The sequence below is a fragment of the Chiloscyllium plagiosum genome, chromosome 27 (genome assembly GCF_004010195.1).
Source record: "Chiloscyllium plagiosum isolate BGI_BamShark_2017 chromosome 27, ASM401019v2, whole genome shotgun sequence".
Taxonomy (NCBI): Eukaryota; Metazoa; Chordata; class Chondrichthyes; order Orectolobiformes; family Hemiscylliidae; genus Chiloscyllium; species Chiloscyllium plagiosum.
The window spans coordinates 39,847,958-39,863,590 of record NC_057736.1 but is presented as its reverse complement, the minus strand read 5'-3'; the positions used below and the strand labels follow the sequence as shown (position 1 = coordinate 39,863,590).

Here is a 15,633-nt window from a genome sequence, read left to right as displayed (position 1 = left end):
CTCTTTCTCTCTTTTTTTCTTTCTCTCTCTCTTTTTTCTTTCTCTCTCTTTTTCTCTCTCTCTCTGTCCGACTCCTATTGTCCTTGGAGGATTTCACTTTGGTTCCAACCCTCTCACCCTTCCTCTAATATTCCTTGATAAAGTCCTCTACCCTTTGCCCTCTTCAGCATCCCACCCTTCCACATTGCACAACCTATCCGTTGTGATTTTAAGTCTGTATTTCCATACCCCCCTCAACTCTCCTGAAGTGGCTCTGCCGCTCATCCGCAACCTGAGAGCCTCTCCTTCTCAGGGTCTCAGTCAGATCAGATCCTCCAGGTATCCCAGGGGCTGGGGAAGAGACACTTTAGATTCCCAATCCCCTCCCACAGACCCCCAGCAGGGAGCCTGACCTTTATCTTCAGAGCTCTGTTTTTAAAACAATACCATGTTTTTAAAAAAATATCCTGTATCTGAAAGCACATTCAAATCCTGCCTGGGATCCAGAACATGATCGTCCAGCGCAGCATTGTGACCTTCGAGGTCAATGCAGTCTGCAGCAAGCCACCAGCGCAGATCCTAGGCCTTAAAGCTACTGGATGCTGCAGAGAGAGAGAGGTCCCTCCAGGGATAAGACAGGGTGACACCAAAGTAGACGAGCAGGTGGCAGGAAGAACACAGCAAGCCAGGCAACATCAGGAGGTAACCTTTCTTCAGGACTGGTGGGTGCAAGCGGAGCTGCAGATAAAGGGTTTTGAGTTTGGAGGGTACAGGGTGGTGAGGTGGGGATAGGTGAACGCGGGTAGAGGGTTGGTGGCCAGAAGGAAGGGCCGATGAGAGGATCGAAAGGGACGGGATACCAAAGCAGTGCTACAGTTCAGAGAAGTAAGGAGGGATTGGCTGGGTGTGATAAAGAGTGTGGGTACATTTTACAACAAAGAGCTCCAAAGCTCTTCTAGAAAGTTCTAGATGTTTTGATGTGACAAGATCCAATCTGTAAAGGCCACACTATCACGAATGATGCTGTCTTGGAATCTATTGAAAGATAGATTTTGAGCCCGAGACAGCAATAACCAGGGCCTCAGCAAATAGGATTTAACTTCCCATACTGTCTGCACACTGGAAGTGGGACACACCTCGTTTACCGAGCGTTCAGCCACCAACGTAAATCCATCCTCCCCACCCCCTTCCCACTATCACTCCATCACCCACGCTCCATTTCAAACCATCGACTGGCTCTTTCGGCCTCCCTTCTTTGCTCCTCCTCCCCTCCCCTGACACCCGTAGCCCATCTGATTCTCTTCCCCATTTCACCAGCCAGTGTCTATGTTCAGGATGACTAACCATGATGTTTACAGCTGTCATGTTTACCTTTGCTGCTCACGATAAACTCCTAGTTTGGGTTCAGCAACCACATGCTCTCATTGAAATTATAAAAGATGCAGATGCCCCCAGTGCTGTGGGGCCCAGTGGGAACAGTAGCTCTGCAGCTGTGCAGAGTGGGGTGGGGGGGTAGCCCTTCAACTAACTTTACATACTTGGCACTCACTCCAATCACATTTACAGTTATTAATTAAACTGGGGAGCTGACTGAGAACCTTCTGCACTTGTTTCTCTTTCTACAGTGTGGGATTGTCAGTGACACACACTCTTCCCAGGGATGCCCTGCATATGTCTCACTGTGTGTAGTTGAAAGCTGCTATTTTTAATCATTTCAGCACCTGCGTTTTTGCATCATTCCGCACCTCCCCATTTGGAGTCAGCTCCTTTTCTATATGGGTCTCCTGTTCATCCTGCTCCATGTTGAATTGAATCTCCCCTGTAATGCTTACCCTTGATGGTCACCTTTGGTGAAATTGAACAGCCCTCAAATCCTCTTCTGCTCCCACTGGGTCAATGGTGAGTGTCATAGAGTGAGAGAGATGTACAGAGCAGACTCTTTGGTCCAACATGTCCATGCTGACCAGATATCCCAACCTAATGAAGTCCCATCAACCAGCACCTGCCCATATCCCTTAAAACCCTTCCTATTCATATGCCCATGTTGCAATTGTCTCCACCACTTGCTCTAGCAGCTTATTCCATGCACTTCCCACACTCTGTGTGAAAACGTTGCCCCTTAGGTCCCTTTTATATCTTTCCCCTCTCATCCTAAACCTCAGCCCTCTAGTTATGGACTCCCCCACCCCAGGGAAAAGATTTTGTCTATTTATCCTATCCACGCCCCTCATAATTTTGTAAATCTCTATAAGGTCACCCCTCAGCCTCCGACGCTCCAGGGAAAACCGCCCCAGCCAGTTCAGTCTCTCCCTGTAGTTCAAATCCTCTTGTAGATCTTTTCTGAACCCTTTCAAGTTTCATCACATCTTTCTGATAGGAAGGAGACCAGAATTGCACACAATATTCCAACAGTGGCCTAACCAATGTCCTGTACAGCTGCAACATGACCTCCCAACTCTTGTACTCAATACTCTGACCAACAAAGGAAAGCATACTTCACTACCCTATCTATCTGCGACTCCATTTTCAAGGAGCTATGAACCTGCACTCCAAGATCTCTTCGTTCAGCAACACTCCCGAGGACCTTGCCATTAAGTGAATAAGTCCTGCTAAGATTTGCTTTCCTAAAATGCAGCACCTCACATTTATCTGAATTAAACTCCATCTGCCACTCCTCAACCCATTGGCCCATCTGATCAAGATCCCATTGTGATCTGAGCTAACCTTCTTTGCTGTCCACTACACCTCCAATTTTGCTGTCATCTGCAAACTTACTAACTATACCTCTTATGCTCACATCCAAATCATTTTTATATCCATGATAAAAAGTAGTGGACCCAGCATCGATCCTTGTGGCACTCCACTGGTCAAAGACCTCCAGTCTGATAAACAACCAGTCTGAAAATACAGGAAAGTCACACACACAGACCAAGTCCTGAACTACGAAAGCAACCACCCCAACACACACACTACTATACATCAAGAGCATTTCCGAACTGATTGCCAGACTACTGCGACCACTAGGACTCATAACAGCACACAAACCAACAGCCACTCTCAGACAACAACTCACCAGAACGAAGGACCCGATACCCAGCATGAGCAAAACCAATGTAGTGTACAAAATCCCATGCAAGGACTGCACAAAACACTACATAGGACAAACGGGAAGACAGCTAACGGTCCGCATCCATGAAATGACATGACCAGCTATCCTTAGTAGCCACACACGCAGATGACAAGCAACGTGAGTTCGACTGGGTCAACACTACTATTATAGGACAAGCCAAACAGAGAACAGCCAGGGAATTCCTAGAGGCATGGCACTCATCAACTGATTGAATCAATAAGCACATTGACCTGGACCCAATATACCGACCACTGCAACGGACAGCTGGAACTGACAACCGGAAATGGCAGAGACAAACCACTATAAATGCCAGAGGAAAAAACACAGAAGCGCTTCACAGGAGGCTCCCAAGCACTGAGGATGTCATCTAGACAGGGGACGAAACGTCTGCGATACCAATTCCCAGCTCGGCGAACAGAACTACAACAACGAGCACCCGAGCTACAAATCTTCTCACAAAGCAACCCTCCACCACCACCCTCTGTCTTCTACCTTTGAGCCAGTTCTGTATCCAAATGGCTAGTTCTCCCTGTATTCCGTGAGATCTAACCTTGCTAATCAGTCTCCCATGGGGAACCTTGTCGAATGTCCGAAGTGCCAGTGTTGATCCGGTAGTGACAATATCTTTCTTTCTTTCAAGGGGAGGCAGTGGCCTAGTGGTAAGTTCAAGTTAATGTTCTGGGGACATTAGTTGAAATCCCACCATGGTAGGTGATGAAATTGAGTTTCGTAAAAGGCTGGAGTTAATAAAAAGTTAGCTTGATGGCAACCATGCTCATTGTTATAAAAGAAAACTCCATCTGGTTCAATAAAGACCAAGACAAGGAAGTCTGCTATCCTTAGCAATATGGTTGACTTTCAACTGTATTCTGGGCAATTAAAGATGGGAATAAATGTTGGCTTAGCTAGTGACACCCACATTCTATGAGCAATTATGGAAAAAATAAGCACAGGCTGCAAGTGGACTGCAGTTTGGGGAACATGGTTATAATATCACTGGACTATAGTCATTCTGAGGCCCAGGACAATGTTTCAGGGCATAAGTTCAAATTCACATTAACAAATTGAACAAATTGACACATTGAAGTTGCAAGTTATTCTCAGAATGGTGACCTTGAAACTACTGTGGCCGGTGATGAAATTCCACTTGGTTAATTTCAGGGAAGGAAATCTGCCTTCCGTTCCCTAGTCTAGACTCAACGTAGTTGACTTTGAACTGCTTTCTGAAAGAGCCAAGCGAGCTGCTTAACCCTGCACAATGAGGGATGGGCAGCCCTGCCCGCGTTACCCATATCCCACAGAAGAAGAAACAAGCAAGTGAAGACCCAAGCAGCCTGAACTGGGAACGGAGCTGAGTAGAAGCTGGAGGGAGACGATAGTACCTGGAGCCCAAGCCTGAGACCTGATCGATGCCAGCAGTGGAAGTATCGTCACTTGGACCAGAGGTAGCAGGAGTCAGGATGGGGAGAGTTGGAACTCAAGTTAAGCAGCAAAGCTCATTCGTGCCCCTTGCCCAGCACAGCGGTATGTCTCGCCTGGTGGCCTTTGCAACTTTCTCCACCATCAGCTCTCTGGGTGGATGCATTCGGCATAAAGCATTGATCAGAAAGAATATGCAAGCACCTTGTCAGGAAACAGTCTGAATAACTCGGAGATTTCAGAAACCTCAGATGGTGGCAGGTTTATTTAAGTTGGAAATCAGACGTCTCATGATGAATTTCTGATTTGATTTATTACTGTCGGAGATGCAGTAAAAAGTATTGTCCTGCGTGCTATCGACAAATCATACCTTGCATAGAACTGAATGCAGAATAGTGCTACAGCTACAGGGAAGATGTAGAGAAAGATCAACTCTAAGATATGAGATGTCTGTTCATAAGTCTGATAACAGCAGGGAAGAAGCTAAATCTAAAGTCGGTACGTGTTTTCTGATGGAAGCGGGTGGAAGAGATTATAACTGAGCTGGGAGGGGTTTTTGCTTATGTTGGCTGCCTTCCCGAGGCAGCAGGGAGTGTAGATGGAATCAGTGGCTAGAAGGCTGGTTTCCATGATGGACTGGGCTTACAGTCCTGGAAAGAGCAGTTGCCATACCAAGCCGTGATGCATCCGGGTAGGATGCTTTCTATGGGGCATCTATAAAAATTGGTCAGCGTCATTGTGGACATCCTGAATTTCTTTCACCTTCTGAGGAAGTAGAGACGTTGGAGTGCTTTCTTGACTGTAGTGCCGCTGTGATTGGATCAGGATAGATTGTTGGTGATACTTAGCCGTAGGAACTTGAAGCTGATGACCACCTCCACCTCCAGCATCATTGATACAGAGAGGGGCATGTCCTGCACTCTGCTTCCTGAAGTCGATGACCAGCTCCTTCGTTTTGCTGACATTGAGGGAGAGATCGTTGCCTTCACAATGCCACTGCACTCTGAATATGGTTAAATCTTTGGGCAATTAAGGATGTATTATAGATACTGGTCTGGCCAGTGATGCTCAGTTCTCATGAACAAATACAGCAAAATAAACAAAATAGAAACCTAGAATATTCTCTCGTGAAAAGCAGTAAAAACAAGCTCAGCGACTGATTCTAATTTGTAAACTGATAGGTCTTTGCTGACAGAGGAGTATTACTCTTCACAGTTTCACATTGAGCCACCTCCCAGATGGTGCACCTCAGATACAACACACAGCTCCTGTTTATAGACTGTGAGGGTCTTCAGGATTCCCTCAGGATACTGCCCACCTTTTACCAGAATCTGATCAATGTTTGGAAGTTGGTTGACTCAGGCTGGGCCTGGGCCTGTCTTGGAATCTGCACCTCCACCATTGCGGGTTCGAGGGGCGGGAGGGAGGGGCATAGCAGTGAGGGTGACCAGAGTCTGGGACGTGCTGGGTGCCTGGGCCTTGGCTGGGTACTGGGTGACAGATGGCCCTGTGCTGGGTACTGGGTGCCTAGGCCTTGGCTGGGTACTGGGTGCCTGGGCCTTAGCTGGGTACTAGTTGACAGAGGACCCTGGTCTAGGTACTGGGTGACAGAGGGCCCTGGTCTGCGTGCTGGGTGCTTCGGCCTTGGCGGGGTACTGGGTGACAGAGGGCCCTGGTCTGGGTGCTGGATGCCTAGGCCGTGGCTGGGTATTGCATGACAGATGACCCTGGGCTGGGTACTGGGTGCCTAGGCCTTGGCTGGGTACTGGGTGACAGAGGGCCCTGGGCTGGGTCCTGGGTGCCTGGGCCTTGGCTGGGTGCTAGTTGACAGAGGACCCAGGTCTAGGTACTGGGTGACAGAGGGCCCTGGGCTGGGTACTGGGTGAGAGAGGGCTCTGGTCTGGGTGCCTAGGCAGTGGCTGGGTATTGCGTGACATACGCCCCTGGGCTGTGTACTGGGTGCCAGGCCCTGGTCTGGGTACTGGGTGACTGGATCTGTGCTGGGTACTGGGTGCCAGAGGGCACTCAACTGAGTACTAGGTGACAGAGGGTTCTGGTCTGGGTACTGGGTGCTTGGGCCTTGGCTGGGTACTGGGTGACCAAGGGCCCTGGGCTGGGTACTGGTTGACAAAGGGCCCTGGTCTGGGTACTGAGTGCCTGGGCCTTGGCTGGTCGGAGGATGCTCAGGCGTGCGGTGGAGCCCCGTCCATGTGTCACCCTGCTCGGACGCAATTTCACATCGGCCCCAGGGTCAGGAGCTGTGCTCAGGCCCCCGCTGCTGACAACCTCGGGATGTGTCCTTCCACATGGTGTGGAGACACATTTTGTATTGGCTACTGCCACACACCAATCACCTTGGCTCTTATGTCTGGTGTCTGGACACACCATGACACAGTTGCTCGCCGCCTGGACGTGTTGACGTGGTTACTTACCACCTAGACGCGTGTTGAAATGAGTACTCACCGCCTAGACACATGTTGACGTGATTACTCGCTGCTGACACGTGTTGACATGATTACTTGCCGCCCAGACACGTGTTGATGTTGTTACTCACGGTCTGGACATGTGTTGACGTGGTTACTCACCGGCCGGACGTGTGTTGACATGGTTACTCACCGTCCGGACACGTGTCGGCGTGGTTACTCGCCGCCCGGACAAGTGTTGACGTGATTACTCGCCGCCCGGACAAGTGTTGACGTGATTACTCGCCACCCGGACACATGCTGACATGGTTACTTGTTGACCGGACACGTGTTGACGTGATTACTGACCACCCGATCCTGTGTTGATGCGGTTACTCGCCACCCGTATGTGTGTTGGTGTGGCTACTCGCTGTCTGGACACGTGTTGACGTGATTACTCACTACCCGGATGTGTGTTGGCGTGGTTACTCTTTGCCCGGACACGTGTTTACGTGATTACTCGCTGTCCAGACACGTGTTTACTTGATTACTCGCTGCCTGGACACGTGTTGACATGGTTACCCATCCCCCGGACACATGTTGACATGGTTACTCGTCACCCGGACATGTCGCCTGGACATGTGTTGACGTGACTACTGACCGCCCGGACGTGTGTTGATGCGGTTACTCGCCACCCGGATGTGTGTTGGCGTGGTTACTCGCTGTCCAGACACATGTTTACGTGGTTACTCGCTGCCAGGACATGTGTTGACGTGGTTACTCGCCGCCCGGACGCGTGTTGACGTGGTTACTCGCCGCCCGGACGCGTGTTGACGTGGTTACCCGGCCCCCGGACACGTGTTGACATAGTTACTCGTCACCTAGACGTGTTGACGTGATTATTGACACACCTGTACGTGTGTAGATGTGGTTACTCGCCACCCGGACACGTGTTGACGTGATTACTCACCACCAGACATGTGCTGATGTAGTTACTCACCGTCCGGACATGTGTTGATGTTGTTACTCATCACCCAGACGTGTGTTGACGTGGTTACTCGTCGCCCAGACGTGTGTTGACGTGGTTACCCGTTGCCTGGACACATGTTGACATGACTACTGACCACCCGGGCACGTGTTGGAGCGGTTACTCACCGTCCGGACGTGTGTTGACATGGTTACTCGTCACACAGACGTGTGTTGATGTCGTTACTCGTTGCCCGGTCCTGTGTTGACGTGGTGACTCACCGCCCAATCATGTGATGACACGGTTACTGAACGCCTGGGCACGTGTTGATGTTGTTACTTGCTGCCAGGCTGGGGAGTCCCCAGTGGAGGGCTCTCTCTGCCAGAGTCCTCCCTCTTTCTATCAGGAAACTGGAGTGGAGCATGTTACATGCAGCAGTCCCTTATAACTACAGTCTGTTGTTGTTCATGGACTGCCAGCGTAACTTTTTATTTTGGACAATGTATATATTTCCTGTGTGCAATTTCACCCTTTTTTTTTAGTTACTTGAAATATTTTTTGTTGTGCTTTTGGATTCCAGAGACAGGGATGGGACTGGCCAATAGATGCTCAGAGTATGGCTCTACAGTGGTGTTCAACAGTAAACAGTGTTCCTTTCCAGTCAGGCTTCTTGAGTTAATAACTGTATCTTTTTCGAAAACATTTATATTCCCAGCACCATTTGCTTTATTCCAAATGTGCATCCTTGGTGTTAATAGTCCCAGCATATGCCTTCGCCTACTCATGAGTTAGCTTGGTACGGTTTTTTGCCAACAATTACATTAACCATTCAGAAACAAGAGCGAACACAAGAACTTAAAAATCTTGGAGCAAGTGGAGCCTGTTCAGACCCCGAAGTTTGTTCAACCATTTGGTAAGATTGAGTGAGGGATCTGATGGCCTAGTGGTATTGTCACTAGACTAATAATTCAGGTCATGTCCTGGGGAGCTGGGGTTACATCTTGCCATGCCAGATAGTGGAGTTTTAGTTCAGTAAATATCTGAGTCTAATGTCGATCATGAATCTATTGTTGGTTGTCGAGAAAAACCGATCTGGTTGACTAATATCCTTCAGGGACATCCTGACGTGGTCTGGCCTATCGTGTGACAGTGTTGATACTTTAACTCTCCTCTGGGCAATTAGGGATGGGTAATAAATCTGGCTTAGCCAATGATGCCTGTGAAAGAATAATAAGAAAACAATCAAGGCCGGAAGTCCACTTTCCTGCCTGGCGTTCCATAACCCGTTACTGCCTTGTAGACCATACATTTGTCCGCTGTTTTATGACATGGAGTACATTGAGTCTAGATCAGAGTGGTGCTGGAAAAGCACAGCAGGTCAGGCAGCACCCGAGGTGCAGGAAATCGACATTTTGGGCAAAAACCCTTCACCAAGAATCTGAAGGGCTTTTGCCCGAAACATAGATTTTTCTGCTTCTTGGATGCTGCCTGATCTGCTGTGCTTTTCCAGCACCACTCTAATTTTGACTCCGATCTCCAGCATCTGCAGTCCTCACTTTCGCCATGCAGTACATTGAGTCTGTCCTGCCAAAATACACAGCAATCTACACTTTCCACACTAGGCCCATGGCTTTGAATATTATGACATCCAAGTGCTCATCCAAGTATTTTGATCTGAAGGTTGTGAGAATACACACTTCAACTATCCTCCCAGGCAGTGCATCCCAGGTTCCCACTATCTTTTGGATGAAAAGATTTTTCTGGCAAGTCCTTTCTAATCCTCCTGTCTTTCCCTTAACAGCTGTGCCCCCTTGTGCCTGACCCTTCAACTGAAGGGAACAGCTGTATTTTTTACCCCTGTCCACGCCCCTCATCGTCTTATAGATGTCTTTCAAGGTTCCCAACCCCGCCCTCAGCCTTCTCTGCTCCAAAGAAAGAAATCCGTGTTTATCCAGCCTGTCTTTATAGCTGAAGTGCCTCACTCTAGGCACCATCCTAGTGAATCTCCTCTGTAGCTCCCTCCAGTGCAATTATATCCTTCCTATAGTGTGGTGACCAGACCTGCGCAGAGCATTCCAGCTGTAGTCTAACCAAAGACTTGATTGTTAGTTCACTTCCAGCTTGCTAAATCTGATTGCTGAGTATCGTTCTTTTTAATAACTTTATTTCCAGTATCGAATACTGACCAGAAAGTTCCTTTACACAGAGAACTTTTTGTTGCTCATAAGAAACCTCACCAGCTTGTTTAGCAGTCCTCTTTGGACTGTAATATAAATTAAATTATGAGGCACTATTTCTCTACAGATTTATTCAATAGTAACAATGCAATGCCACGATGCTAATCCTAATCTGGTTTAATATTGCAGGCTGCTCAGAGGAAATCTTTTAAATCATGACATGAATCAATATAAATGCATCTCAGCTTAGCTGCACAATTTTGTTAAAAGGCTAACACATAGTCAACCAAGAAAGTGTCATTTGTTTCTGTGCACATGAGATCATTATGACTTGCTTTGCGAAGTCCATTCATTATCTGGTGCCCCTTGGGGTAGTGAGTTCAACACTGAGTGCATTACTATCCAAAGATTGATGCAGTTCAGGGGTGAATGAAATGACTGCAGCATTGACCCAAACCGTACAATTGAAGTGGAAAAATGATTGCAGAGGTGTTGCATTGCTTCACCACAGTCACTACCGAGATGCTCCAGAGCATTCAAAGAATGTTGTGCCGGACTTCACATTATTATATTTTGGTGAAACATTGTATCTGGTATGTGATCAGTCTGAGAGCCTCCAGTTGGTACTTACACTGTGTGCAAAGTTTAAACTTGACTTGAACTGGAGAGCTGACCATATTCCCTTGTCTGAAAATGAAAAATGCTGGAGATCACAGCAAGTCAGGCAGCATCCATTGAGAGAGAGCAAGCTAAGGTTTTCATCCTAGATGCTTCTTCATCGGAGCTCTGATGAACAGTCAGCGAGACTCTAGGTTAGCTTGCTGTCTCTCCATGGATACTGCCTGACCTATTATGATTTCCAGCATTTTTTTTTTGTTTTAAGTACCGATTCCAGCATCTGCAGTAATTAGCTCCCATAATCACTTCTGTGTTATGAGTTACCTGTTGGCCAACATCCACGTGCGTTCTTGTAACGTGCTGCAAAATGGGTAAAGCCGCATTGACTGACCATGATAATGATACACTTGATGAGTCAGCTGTATTGAAAACCAAGGAAGCTGAACACTGGGCGAATACATCTCAGGTAACTAATTTAATGCAGCTCGTTTTTTTTTTGTTGTTCATGGGATATGCGTGTCACTGACAAGGCAAGCATTTTTTTTTTACCCCTCCCCGACCACCTTTGGTCTTATTTTTGACATGCCAACCTGTTCGGCCGGACTTGAACGCAGACTTTCAGGCGCAGAGGTAGGAACTCTACCACTGTGTCACCAGAGCTTTAATTGTTAGCGTAAACATAACTATGTGAAAGTGAGGACTGCAGATGCTGGAGATTAGAGTTGAGAGTGTGGTGCTGGAAAAGCACAGCAGGTCAGGCAGCATCCGAGGAGCAGGAAAATCGATGTTTCAGGCAAAATAACTGTGTTAAGCAGATATATATTATTTTCTGTAATGTAACATATGTGGAAGATGGCCGGTGTTGTGACAATGGGCATGGGGTCCTGATTTCCACAGCATCCATGCAGCTGTAATGAGGTACTGGGTTCAAAGTGTGTTGGATCTTTGCCTGTACTTCCGCAAGAATGTGGACTGTCTTTTTGTTACAGTTAACATCCCCTTTGAAAATTACAGGAATGCAAATATGATTAAGTCACCCATAGAATCGAGTAACTAGTTGAGCTTATTGATTTTAATGCAGTGTAATTTGACTTCTAAAATTCCATAATGAGAGGTCAGAGCGGAAGTTAGATAAAGCAACATTGATGACTCATTCATGGCCTTTCGTCAATTGAAAAATTACTTCAATTCCATTGTCTCTGCTGGCTTTGGATTAAGAAATTAAACTCAGTTATATGCCACATTGTTCCGTTAAAAGTAAGTAAGAATTGACTTCATAATTGCAAGGAGAGAGAGAGAGAGAGAGAGCTGATGGTTACGAAGTGGAAGCAAGGCACATTTTCTACTCTGATTTGAAATATGTTGAATGGAGTTTAGCTTGTTAAAGAGCTGAGAGATGGCATAGGTCATGTAAGGAATAAAGCACAGAAGGATGCAATCTACTTATAACAGAATAAGCTGCATTTGTATAACATACTGTCAGTGCTGAACCACACCTCCTGGAAAGCTCAATACTGTGTGCTGAATTGGCAGCCTTTTTGTTCGCTAAAGCTTATTTTTGGTGCCAGTGGTTTGTCAAGAATAATATTGGTCGATCTTAGGGTTAGCCCTTAACCTTGCACCAATTCAGTGCATTATTTTGCTCAGTTTAGGCTCCTGTCTGGACTTTCATATGAACATAAGTTGTCTTTTTGTTGCAGTTAAGATTCCCAGTCGAAGAACCTACATTGATCCAGACACCTGTGAAGATCCCATCCAAGCAGTGCATCTTTTTGCCAAAGAACTGGACCTTTCCTGCATCAAGATCGAGAGAGTTATTGGAGGAGGTACTGGTCATCATGTACAGAAAGAGGACAACAAAAAAAAATAAGATTCAGGACACTGACTCTGCCATGGCAGAAAATGGAGTGGGAACTGGAGACCTCATAAAGTAGTGACTGTAGAGATCAGATACTCCTTTGTAAACAGGAAAAGACACTCATCACTCAGATTTGTCTCATATTTTCCGTTCCACCAGTTTCAAATGAACAGTTCTCTGAGTTCATGCCTTTTAGCTGGGTTTAAAAAAGGCACAGCCTTCCCAACCTGAAAAATTGCTTCAAAGTTGCTACAAAGTCAGGATTTACAAATTTGTTTTTTTTTAAGTTTATCAGTTGCAGAATATTTGTGAGCATGAAGCCATATCATGTAATGAATGTGGTTATGATTTAGAGATGCCGGTGTTGGACTGGGGTGTACAAAGTTTAAAAATCACACAACACCCGCTAGTGTGCTTCCATTTAAACCTGTTGGACTATAACCTGGTGTTGTGTGATTTTTAACTTTGAGTACTCAGCCTAACCACACATTCAATCAGCATGGGCTGTGTTCAGCACTGAGCTTGCCTATTCTGTGATGAGGGAAAATCTGATACAGTGCCACTGATGACATTACTGTCAATGTGCTGGTGAACAAAGATCCTAGAAGGGTATCTTATAAGCAGCAAGGGCCCCACCTTTACATCTCAATGCCTCTGTCAAAGTTCCCAGTACGACCCTTCGAAATCGGTCTTTTTATTGTGTTTCTATATATATTGAGTGATATGGGGAATGTGTGGAGAAACAGCTTTGTGACAGAACGACAACCATAAACTATGAATTGTGGAGTAGCTTGATGGGCCAAATGGCCTACTCCTACTCTAATTTCCCAGGCCCCTCTGCATAGGAGGCAACAACTTCAAATATACCAGCCAATGTTTTGTTTGAAAAGCTCCATTCGGTCAGTTCAATTGGCTGGACAGTTAGGTTTGTGGTACCAGAGTGATGTCAACAGCGTGGGTTCACTTTCCAAACCAGCTGAGGTTATTCAGGTTGGTGGTTAGCACAGCTGCCTCACTGCATCAGGGACCCAGGTTTGATTCCAACCTCGAATGACTGCGTGGAGTTTGCACATTGTCCCAGTGTCTGCATGGGTTTGCTCCAGTTTCCTCCCACAGTCCAAAGATTAGATTTTAGATTACATTACATTAGATTAGATTACATTACATTACAGTGTGGAAACAGCACATTGTCCCAGTGTCTGCATGGGTTTGCTCCAGTTTCCTCCCACAGTCCAAAGATTAGATTTTAGATTACATTAGATTACATTACATTACATTACAGTGTGGAAATAGGCCCTTCGGCCCAACAAGTCCACACCTACCCGCCGAAGCGCAACCCACCCATACCCCTACATTTACCCCTTACCTAACACTACGGGCAATTTAGCATGGCCAATTCACCTGACCTGCACACCTTTGGATTGTGGGAGGAAACCGGAGCACCCGGAGGAAACCCACGCAGACACGGGAAGAACGTGCAAACTCCACACAGTCACCTGAGGCGGGAATTGAACCTGAGTCTCCGGTGCTGTGAGGCAGCAGTGCTAACCACTATGCCACCGTGCCGCCCAAGATGAGCAGGTTGGGTGGATTGGTCATGCTAAGTTGCCTGTAGTATGCAGGCTTGGTGGATTAGGTATGCGGAAATACAGGCTTACAGAGATGGGTGAGGGGGTGAGCCTGGGTGGGATGCTGTTGAGTGAGTTGATGAGGACCCAATGGGTCAAATGGCCTGTTTCCACATGGTAGGAATTCTATAATTTAACCTTTTTCCTCATCTGGGGTGTAACCCTCAGGTCAAACTGCTAGCAGTCGTCTTTCTCTAACGAGAGAGCAGCTCGATGGCCTGGTACAATTGCGGCAACTTTAACCTTCCTTTTTTTTCGTATGGTAGGTATATATGCAGCTCATCATCTGAGCATCCCGAATGAGTTTCCAGAGATTTAAATGGCTGATTTAATGGGCACACACATAGCTGCTGTGAGAATGGATCTTACATTACTGCTCCTTGTTTTTTGGCTGAACTCATATAACATATAGCAATTACCACTTGAAATTTCAGCAATATACAGGCAATTATACTCTGCATCTTGTTTACTGCGACTCACACAGAACATTTCTGCTCTCTTGGTTATGCAAACAAGAGCAGTTTATTCCAAAGTCTCGTTCATTTTAAATCAGCGCAATGTGTTTTTTGGGGGGGGAAATCGAATCACTGTCATTCTTGTGAGCAGCCAAACTAGGGGATCAAACTGAGGGAAATGAAATAAAATAAAATAGATTTTCCACTTGAGTTCCACTCTCTCTTTTGTTGCATTCTTATTTTAAAGCTGTTCATCTTTCCCTGCTCAGGAGGGAACCTTGTCCTTTTGTAGGATGCCAGGAAATCTCGCCCATCCCCAGACAGCATACTGACATGTCTGCATCATTAATTTGGATTGTTTTGGGAGAAAGTGTCAACAATTCAAATGCCCCTACTCTTAGGTAAACAGATTACAATATGCTGTTGTGCCAAAGGAACTCCCCAGTGTCCTGTCCAACATATTACCATTCCTCAGTCTTCAGTTTGTCAGACCTCCTTAGCATTTTTGGACACCTTAGCATTAGTGGGCAGCACCATGGCACAGTGGTTCGCAATGATGCCTCACAGCACCAGAGACCCGGGTTCAATTCCCGCCTCAGGCGACTGTGTGGAGTTTGCACATTCTCCCCGTGTCTGCGTGGGTTTCCTCTGGGTGCTCCGGTTTCCTCCCACAGTCCAAAAATGTGCAGGTCAGGTGAATTGGCCATGCTAAATTGCCCATAGTGTTAGGTGAAGGGGTAAATGTAGGGGAATGGGTCTGGGTGGGTTGCGCTTCGGCGGGTCAGTGTGTACTTGTTGGGCCGAAGGGCCTGTTTTCACACTGCAAGTAATCTAATCTAATCTAAAAAAACCTCAGCCACAATTAGCACACTTCAATACCTGGTAAGTGCATGAGGACATATCCCTACAGTGTGGACGCTGGTCATTCAATCCAAAGAGCATCCCACTCAAACCCAGCCCTACATTTTCCATGGCCAATCCACCTGTACATCTTTGGACT

At 46.7% G+C, this 15,633-nt stretch overlaps 1 protein-coding gene across 3 annotated transcripts in view; it reads left to right on the top strand.

Moving 5' to 3' along the window:
* The window catches only part of LOC122563736 (ephrin type-A receptor 7-like), a 593,437-nt gene that overhangs the window by 520,727 nt on the left and 57,077 nt on the right, over positions 1 to 15,633 (top strand). For all 3 annotated transcript variants that reach the window (XM_043717892.1, XM_043717890.1, XM_043717893.1), the window contains one exon: positions 12,393 to 12,518. In XM_043717892.1, coding sequence (XP_043573827.1) covers positions 12,393 to 12,518 — 126 coding nt within the window. The remainder of the gene's footprint in view (positions 1 to 12,392; positions 12,519 to 15,633) is intronic.